The sequence below is a fragment of the Sesamum indicum genome, linkage group LG13 (genome assembly GCF_000512975.1).
Source record: "Sesamum indicum cultivar Zhongzhi No. 13 linkage group LG13, S_indicum_v1.0, whole genome shotgun sequence".
Classification (NCBI taxonomy): Eukaryota; Viridiplantae; Streptophyta; class Magnoliopsida; order Lamiales; family Pedaliaceae; genus Sesamum; species Sesamum indicum.
Window position 1 is genome coordinate 1,136,156 of NC_026157.1, and position 10,488 is coordinate 1,146,643.

Genomic DNA, 10,488 nt, shown 5'->3' on the forward strand with positions numbered 1-10,488 from the left:
ACTCAGCCAAAGTGGCAGGGGGGGCCGCCCCACCGCCGCCGCACTCGAGGGCCCCGGAGGCGCAATCTCCGGTTACACAGGTGAATTTCCCTGTGATGGAGTCTTGGGAACAGAGGGTCCGCTCCCACATGCGGCCAGACCAGGAGGTGGGGACAGAAATCGGAAACGAATCGCCGGGATTGAGGGCAAACCCCGTGGTGGAAAGTTGCGGGGTGCCGGCGTTTGACAATATCCCTGGCCACACAGTGTAACTGCACCTGTTTACCAATGTAAATGTTGCTGAGAACACACTGCCTGCTGCATTGCGAACAAGAAGAGTTTACGACCGGGACAAAAGATCAAAAGCGGAACAAAAATCACTATTAAGGGACAGAATACAACTGAAGTACCTGAGAGTGATAGAACGAGGGACGAAAAGAAAAGAGAAAGAGAGAGAGAATGTTCTCCGGCCATTTTGATTGAAGAAAAGATGACGAAATGCGCAGTAATATTGGAAGTGTGTGATGTGTGTGTTCAGATATATAGGTTGGGAAATGAAGACTAAATGAGAGAACAGTTGGGATTGGGAGAGCTAATTTAGTTGTTGATCAAAGATGGCGAAGAGGCAGATGGAGTTGAATTTATACAGGCAATTTAGAGAGAGAAAGTGGGACCTACGGGGAAATGGGAGGGAGGATGGATGTCGGGAAGGAAGAAGGCAGGCCAGACTAGGCCTGCTTCTTTTGTGTAAAATTCTTGTCTCCAATCAAATTAATTATAAAATTTTTTTACTCTAAATCAAATCAATCACAAAATAAATTTAATTTATTTATTATATAATTAATTATTTTTTAATTGTATAAGAATTAAATGATAAGTGTTTTGTATTTATAATCAAATAAGTTGTTATTTCTTAACATATTTTATTTTAAATATTTTTAAAATACTTTTATAAATAATACACATTAGTTTAATTTTAAATAAAAATATAACAGATAATCATTTTATAAAAAGAAAAAATAATGAATTACTAACTAAACTTTTGAATAAAAATAATATACATGTACGTTAATACTAGTCGAATATTAATATAGATATATAATTAATTTTTTTTTGTTAATACAATGACTATTCTTAGACATATAATTTATAATGTCTTGAATTATATTTTTTAATAAATATAATATCAATACTAATTTAATTTTTATTTAACTATATTAGTTTATTATTAAATAATAAAATATATTTTTTAATGTTAGCAAAATTAAATAGCAAAAAGAAATTTTAATTCTTAGTATATGTGTGCGTATGAGAGAGAAAGAGAGAGAGAGAGAGGAGAGTATATGCATGTGTGTGTGAGAGCCAGAGAGTGAGGAGAGTTTGAGGGGGTTTGTGGGTGTGTGTTAGAGAGTGTGAGGTAAGTATAGCTAATTGGATCCATATATATGGATATCATATATTTGTTGTTTATATATTTGATTATAAATATTGACTATTTGTTTGGATTACCTTGAAATCTGTGAAGTTATTATTATGTGCTTATCTATGCTTGTGTTGTATGGAAGTCAGATGAATGATTATCTGATCGTATAATTAATTGTCGAAATAAAATCAAATGAGAAAGTTATTGACAAGAAATAATTATTAAATAAATTTATTAAAAACTTAATGATGTTTATGTTTTGAATTGAAATAAAATGATGGCTTACCTAATGGGGGAGCATACTGCTATGGCTTATGGTGATATGATTTATGATGAGCTGTGTGCTGTCATTGATCAATGAAGATGATGTAACATATCATACGAGCTATGTGCTGTGTGATATGATTGATGATGGGATGTCATACAAGTTGCGTGTTATGTGGTATCATTGATGATAGTATATCATACGAGCTATGTGTTGTGTGATATTAGAAAAAAAAGGAGATGAGATATTGTGATTGAGATAATGATGGTAGCCTGTGAGGCCATTGAGTGATACACTTAAACTTGGTTAAGCAGAGCCTTTTAAGAAAATAAACTATAACGTCAGAAATTATATTGTGGTTGATATATGATTATGGGCATGTATTCTTTCTTAAGTCTGTTGATGAAGAATATTGATTGTTTGGTTTAATTGCATTATATTTGACTTGTTGCATATGTGTAAATATATATATCAACCGGTTAGCTATACTTATTGAGTAGACAGTTCATTCATTGTCACATACTCTTTCATAAGATAGGTCACACTGACTAGCCACATTGGACTTGAAGTCGTGTCATACTCTTATTACATGGGTTAGCCGTGATATTTGAAACTAGACTTTTAGCTCTTTCATAAAGTGAACTTCGTTCTTTTTTCGAGCGGGGATTTCCCATAAGATGAGAATAGATCTCGGTCAGGACAAGAGCAGTAGCTCATGCGAATCTGATAGCAGATACATGACTTTGACCTTCCTTTTGACCCTTCAAGGTGTCGAAGTCCTCTTAGGAGACAGTCCGGGGGCAGGAAAACGCTAGGGGCCAATGAAGCAAAGCCGGACGGAATTGTATAAGAGCAGGCTGTGATGTGAGGACTCTCAGGAACCTACTTAAGTCTGCGATCACTCTAAAGGCGGATAGGACCAAACCTTTTATTACCCCAGCAGCGCTTATTCCAATAAGACCAGCAAGAGCGGATACTCACCTAAGAGTAGAGATGCCGACATCTTTCCACGTTCAAGCAGCTAATCAGTAAACCACTTCTCCGTCTACTGAAAAATCTTCGACGGTTCGAGTAATTGAAGCGCACAATTGGGTTCACCCTGACATCCGTAGATGCCAACCGGAGTGAACCTGCAGAGAATGGCCCAGTAATCTTCTCCATCAGGGTAACCGCAGTGAGATAGAGTGGTGAAGCTAGGTTCCGAATGAAAACAGAGCGAGTAGTGGATGCAAAAGGTATGACATTGGAAGCTGCTTCATTGCCAATTGCTTCAATCTAGAATAAGGTGAAGAAGAGGCTAAAAGAATTCTAAATTGCATAGACACTTGCATAGACAACCACTTTAATATTCACAGGATTTTCATAATTGAGCAGATCGACTGCACTATGCCTTCTCCCCGAACCATTAAAAGTAGATCAACCAATCTTAGTGCCTACCAAACTAAACCCGTTATAAAGATCAACACCAGCCTCCAACAAACCATCCTTAACTGATGATTGCCAGTTCCTAAGCTCCGGCCTAAAGACAACTGGCTTCTCAACCCACTCGTATGACTTGTGCACAACTATCAGATCCCAATTGACACCCAATTCTGATAGAATTCCTGGTCTGCTCTGCTGTAAAAATCAGTATTTATGGTACTGTTGTCCCCAATCCTCTGGCCTTGGGAAGGTCACCTCCTACAATAGGTCATTGAAGGCAAAAATCCGACGGATGTGATTATTAAATATACTAATCTTTTATTAGATTTGCATTTAAAATTTTGTATAGCTGGATATTTCACTATTCTCTTTCAAGCTGTGTATGTTAGGACATTTATGGAGAGTAGAAATAAACTTTTGATGATGCATATTACCTCGTATGATATTTATATATTAGGAAAAAATATTTTTTTAGTCCGTTAAGTATGTCCAATTTTAATTTTAATCCTATAAGTATGTCCATTCTTTATTAACTCCGATAACTTGCAAAATTAATTAGATTTAGTCTGTTTGAGGGTTTTCTACTTTTTTTTCGGGCCAAAATTTTAAATTTACCTGGAACTTGCCAATGTGTAAATCAGTTGGTCCAATTTTCGGCCAATTAACCACATGTCGTGCCACATGGGAGGGTACGTGGCTTGTATGCTGACTTAACAGACCCTTCTCTCTACAAAACTAAATTTATTTAAAAAATCCAAAAAAAACTATAAAGAATTTGATTAGGGAAAAAATTGAGCTTATTACCTTGTAATCTTGATAGGAATGGAACCTCCTTCCTGAATTTTGATTAGTCCAAGAAGTCCGAACCATTGCTTCCTTTCAGCAATAACAAAAAAGTGGTCCTTCAATGGAACACGACATTGGAGCCGAGAGATAAGGAAAATAAATGGGTTTGTGCAAGGTTGGAGAGAAAAAAATATATTTTGTTGGTTAGGAAAAGTATTTTGGAGGGAAAAGTCACCTTTCTTCCCTCCAAAAGATGGCAAACTTGTCTTTCACCTCATGATTTTAGCCACATAGGATTATAAATCAACAAAAACGCATTTAAGTGTCCAGCCATGTCACTTTTTCGGCGCAAATTATAAATCCAATCTATTGAAGGACTAAATATAATCAATTTTGCAAGTTACTGGAGTTAATAAAAAATAGGCATACTTATAAAACTAAAACTAAAATTAGGCATACTTAACGGATTAAAAAAATATTTTTTTCTATATATTATATTGATAAAAATAGAATTTATTTTATTAGTTTAATGAAAATATTTTATAAAATTAGTTGAAATTATGGAAAAGGTATGATAATTAGTGGTAAATAAGTGTAGTGCTGTAGGGGGTGCAATACTAGGTGGCCGTCTAGCAACGGTCCACGACACTAGGAACTAGGTGAATATCGGCGTGAACATTTAAGCTCTCAAGTTCCATATGGGTATAATCATCTACCATCTTCTGACCTTAGTCTAAAGTATGGAATTGGTGTCGGTTCTTATCATGGACTATGCATCTACTTAGTACTCGAGACTGTGTTGTTTCATTGCTTGATATAGGAAATTGTTTCATATTCGATCAATCACTGTGGCCATAAATTTTAAGAGCATGAACACGTCTCCCATTGTATAGGAGATATACTATTACATACTAACAGGGGATATATCCTCTTCTTGGAACCCATGGTCCTCACTACACATTCTGATTTCACTGGACAAGACTTGTAACGATCATGTTCGTACATGGTCACCTCTCGTCATATCTAAGATATACCCACTGTGTGTATGTGATTACCATGGTTTCTCAAGTATGAGAGAACTATTCTCGTACTAACGGAGCTGAAAATTTCAGTCATCCCAACGAAACCTCCGAGGCCTCCATATGATGATCCTCACGAGTCAGCTCAATCAGTTGATCCCTTGTCAACTAACCCACTAAAATTTGCACAAACATTTAATGTTCGCCGATAAAACACAACACTCATCCAATGAATGCATTATTCAGTGCAAGTTTCTATAGGACTATTGATACCTAGTCTCGAGGTTTTTAACTTGGTATATTTCAGATCAACCCTAAAAAATTGATTTTAGAGCCTTCATCCAATGTGCAGCCCAACTACATAGATTATCTAATTGGTCTATAGGCATATGTTGTGATGTTGAAATGCCATTAACGTAATCAGTAAGCATAGTGATTCATATGGTAAGATGAATATTCATCATGTTTATCAAGACAATTTTATTTTATATAAAAATTGTTGATTGTTTCCCAAAACCGCCAATTGAATTGTCTTTCAAGTTACATATTCCAACAATCTCCCACGTGACCTAAAGTCAATCATCCATGTTTCTCAGATTGATCTGATCATAAGCAATTTGCGATACCGACTTGGTCTCATAGGTCTAACATACTTTCTACAGATATGATGTGATCCAACCGCCCGTCACATCTTCCTACCATTTTTCAAAGTAGATGGTAGTTTTCAAGAATTTTATTGGATTTTGTGATCACATCCTAGGCCCTTTTAGCTTATGCTATAGCCTAGTTGTCATCATCCAAGGTGAACATTGGACTAACTATGCTAGGTACGACACTCAACCATTAGGAATAGTTTTTCTATTTAAACCACTTTCCGAAGCAACTTCTAAAGTTGTCATACATTCAACTTTTATGATGAAATATGTTGCAGTATTCAACTCGGAACCTTTCCAAGTCACCACATCATCATAAGTCTGAATGTACATTCATTTTGAAACTAGTAATTATTCATATGATACTGGAAGCTACTATCACTATAACCTTCCATATTCAACTCTCCATTAACGTGTATCAAGAACACTTCTTTAATCTTTATTTAGATATAAAAGATAGCTCTTTAACAACTGTCTACAACCCCTTTGATACACGCTCGATATCCATTGTTATGCTTAAAGCCCGCACAACATCAAACCTGGTGCACTGTAAAGCCTTCCCGTGCTGTCTACGGTAAAGACGTAAGGAATATCACACATCTAAGTTTCTCATCAATCTACATGAACATGCATTTGGAGTACTATAAACTCTATTTCAAATAGGTCTATTCCACAAAAATTTTTATCCCAATATGCATTTAGGAGACTACAAACTCTATAGAATTTATTTCATGTGAGTCCTTATCCCAATATAAAATTGGACAACTTCAAATTCTATAACAAATATGGATTCAAATTGGGTCATCAGTCCATATACCTGACCCAATATCAAACATAACGTTAATTAGCTAGAAAGTTGTCATATTCTAAATATTATAACACTTTTACAAACAAATGTGCACCTCTCCCGTCACTAGAAGAAAATTTACTATTACCTATAATTTTATCAGCTATAGACTAAAATCGTTGTAAATAATCATTATTAATTATGACTAAATAAAAATCGATACAAAAACTTAACTCATCCATCATTAAAATTAAACTACTTTTGCTATGAATATGAGCCATGAAAAAATATTTTTACTGTGGCTATTAACCATGACAAATTTATTAACCACACTAGCAAAAATTACAGTCAATAACTATTGTGTGTCGCGATTAATGATTATTTACTACGATTATTTATTTTCAATCATCATAACTAGCCATAATTAAATCTTATATTTCTTCTAGTGCGTAATACGTACCAAGGATGATATCATAACAATTTATTAACATTCAAACATGCATGCTTGAAATCCAAACTTTACTGTCAACCAAAATTCTGAAATATGCTGTGTGACACAAGATTTACATATATTAGTCCCGTGACATGAAATCTAAACTTCATCATACAATATACTTGTAATTAAACTATATCATGTGAGCTATATGTTCTGGTATCCCAAATCTTAAGCAAACATGCCTATAAGTTGAATAAGTGTTACTATCTTGCTTGTGACAATTGTATAGCTTCTTGGTCATGAGTAGAATCTTCAGCCCAGATGAACTTGTGGGACATTAAGGAAAACTCCTGCATGCTTGCTTCTTCAAGTTGTTCCCACTCCGCCCACCTCTCAGCCAAACCCACTCCTTGCAGCATGCTCACGACTTCTGCCATTCTCGGCCGATCTTCTGGTGAACTTTGCGTGCAAAGCATTGCTACTTGGAGAATCGTCTCGACTTCTTTGCAGTTGTAACTTTTCAAGTTTCTGTCCACAATGTCCTCCAGACGTTTTTCTCTCAGTAGCTTTTTGATCTAGAGTTACATCACAACAGAAAATTATTGAAATATACTTCACAATGAAGGACTAATAGGATGTAATCATTAATGAATAAATATCACTGGACCGGGTTAAATGTAATTTCCCCCATGTGATATGTGAAATGAGCATAAAAAATCCTGTGAAAAACAAATTAGCAAATTACACCGTTGCTATGATTTTTTATCACAGGATTTTTTTTTTTCACATTTCATGGGGGGATAAATTGCATTTTGTCCTATTTGGACCGTACCCTGAATAAACAAGAATTGAAGAGCGCTTGGATGAGCTTATAAACGTTTTCAAACATCTCATAAGATAATTGAGAACCCTGTAAGATGAGCTTATAAACAATTTCAAACATCTCATAAACTTTTTCAAACATTTTAGAACTGTTTTAAAAACTAATATTATAACCTAAAAGAAATAAGAAATAAAAGAAATTCCTAACTTATTTAAATATGTTAACAAACTCATTCAATTTTGACCATATTAATGAACGAAAAATTCCTCTATATTTGTATTAAAAGGAAAAAATACAATTTATCCCATGTGATATAAGAAATGAACACAAAAATTATTGTAATAAAATAGCAAATTATCTCCCGTATATGGTGGTTTAGCCAGAAATGTGAGATCTTTATGCCATCTTGTATTTGTGATGTTTTACAGATTGAAAGTCTTTATTTCTTGAATGAAATGTTTATTTGCTTCATAATAAGAAAAAGAAAAAAAATACTAAACGAAAAGTTCCCTTATATCTGTATTAAATATAAAAAATGTGAATTCTATTTTATTGTGAAAAATATTTGTATACTTAACCAACGATACAAATGTGCAAAATCAAAAACCCCAATCTAATAAGAAAAATGAAATTTTATATGTAAAATATGCTGAAAGAGGATGAAGACCAGCATACATAGTATTACAACAAATAATCAATTTTTGGATTTATATGAAGTAGTTAGTATGGTATATAACTAAAAATAATTATGGGATCTCCTGATACTAATCATTCTGATATAAGGAATTATGCAAGTATGATTCATTTTTATGTAAAAATAACTAACAAATTATAGTATAATATCTATTATTTGAAAAAAAATGCAAACAACCCCTTTTGATATTGCAAATGAGCAAATTATCCTATATAAAAAACAAATAGCGATTTATCTTCATGTGTTTTTTAAAAATACAGCAATTTACCTCCTGTTCAAGGTGCACATGGGTCGGGTCGGGTCGGTCCATAAGCTGCACGAACCAACCTGAAAAAGTCAGGCCTAGAACAGGCCCACTATTGTTCATGGCGGATCTTGGGACAACTCTAGGCCTTTGAGTGGCCCCAATTGGGTCCATTTCAAATTTAGGTCCAACCCATGGACTAGTCAAGTTGACGCTTGGACCAAACTTGGACCAAGCCCGCATTAGGTTTGAATGTGCTTGTTTAATTTTTTTTTTTAAATATTGAAATTACTTAAATTTTTTTAAAATAAATAAATAATAAATTAAATTACACGAAAAATTATATATAGACAAATAATAATTAAAAATATATAATAAACTTTGAAGAAAAGCCCAATAGGATCGGTCCAGGACCAAGTGATCTGGGGATACTGAGTTGGGCTAGTCCCAAGTATTGATTCTTGGGATCGGCCCGCTTGAGCCGAACCATCCCATTAAAAACTACAAGGGTAAATTGCAATTATTTTTTAACAGGGAGGTAATTTGCTTATTTGTATTATCACAGGAAAGTAATTGCATTATATCCTTAATTATTTTAAGAGAAATTAAAAATAAATAGATATTTATGAAAAAAAAATAGAATGTAATATTATATATAATTAGTGCTTTAAATACAGGCATAGACTTAGGAAAAGTATTAAAGAAATATTAAATTATAATACTTATAAAGTATGATCTTAAAATTATTACATACTAACCATTTTTATAATAATTATACATAGAACATGAGTAAACTCTATTTAAAAATTCGGAAATAAAAAAGTTAACCAATGAATATTAGAAAAAAAAAGATATCTACAAATAGGAACACCAATTTTATGCAATTGAAATTTTTGAAATTAAAAAATGATTTGAGATCTCTTACTAATAAACTTTTAAATATATATATAAAATCATTTATGCACATTGTTACTTTTAATATTACATAATTGACTTTAAAAGATTACATAATATTTTTAAATACAAATGGAAAAGATGAAATCTACATGCTACAATATTTCAAAGTGAGAAATTGAAAAAGAATGTGAACAATCTATTTAAAATTTGTAGTAGAAATACGACTAGCATAATTATATAGAACATCACCAATATAAGCACTAAGACGCTCATATGTTCAATTATTTCATTTTTTTTATTAATAATAGATTATAAATAATAGTGTAATATCAGTCAACATCAATAGATTGAAATATAATAGTAAAAGAAATACATAGTGGAAAAACATAACAAAAATAAAATAGTAATTAAAAGAAAAATAGCACATATATAAATTGGAGAAATTACAATGAGCTTTCCTGAAATTTGGTATAATTATAAATATATCACTGTTGTTTCGAGAATTATCAATACCTCCTGATTTTAATGATAATCGCTAGTCTAATCCGTTAGTTTCTGTTAGACTTTCATCTATTTTTTGTAGTGAACTGATCGAAACACCCTTGTGGATTATGAATTATAATTTTCTTATTTTTAAAAACTTTAGAGACTAACTAGACAATTTTTTTTTTATAATTTTTCATCTACCTCATTCATTTTTTTTTTAATTTTTAATTTTTTGTAGAAAAGAAACAAATGCAGCAAGAGCGAATTTGTCAATTTAAAGCTTCCATCCAAAAATTATATAATTTCATCTAATATTAATTCATAATTATGCCAAATTTTAAAGGAGCTGATTTTAGAAAATATAGAGAGTAAATTGCTGTATTTTAAAAAATACAGAGAGATAAATTGCTACTTTTTTTGCTTATATAAGGTAATTTGCTCATTTGCGTTATTACAACTTGTTCAATTGCATTTTTTCCCGAGAAAAAACAGCAAGAACTAACTGTCTAGGTAAAATGATCTACTAAGTTCATAGTTCAAATCAAATGCTCCAAAGTTGCAAAGTCCAGGGAAA

General features: G+C 32.7%; 2 protein-coding genes across 4 annotated transcripts in view; both read right to left on the reverse strand.

Annotated features, from left to right (window-relative positions):
- Positions 1–709, reverse strand: part of LOC105176080 (thaumatin-like protein 1b) — a 3,853-nt gene extending 3,144 nt beyond the window's left edge. Inside the window, exons 1-2 of one of the 2 annotated variants that reach the window (XM_020698651.1) lie at positions 390–709; positions 1–294 (exon numbers count right to left, since the gene is read on the reverse strand). The exon at positions 1–294 is cut by the window's left edge and continues 481 nt beyond it. In XM_020698651.1, the coding sequence (XP_020554310.1) occupies positions 1–294; positions 390–453 (358 nt within the window). In that variant the 5' untranslated portion in view covers positions 454–709. Of the gene's footprint in view, positions 298–389 lie in introns of both variants that reach the window. The other variant, XM_020698650.1, reaches the window with a different exon arrangement.
- LOC105176056 (probable LRR receptor-like serine/threonine-protein kinase At5g63710) overlaps positions 6,837–10,488 on the reverse strand; it is a gene marked incomplete in the record, with an annotated part of 7,697 nt that continues 4,045 nt past the window's right edge. For both annotated transcript variants that reach the window (XM_011098730.2, XM_020698649.1), the window contains 1 exon segment: positions 6,837–7,345. In XM_011098730.2, the coding sequence (XP_011097032.1) occupies positions 7,034–7,345 (312 nt within the window).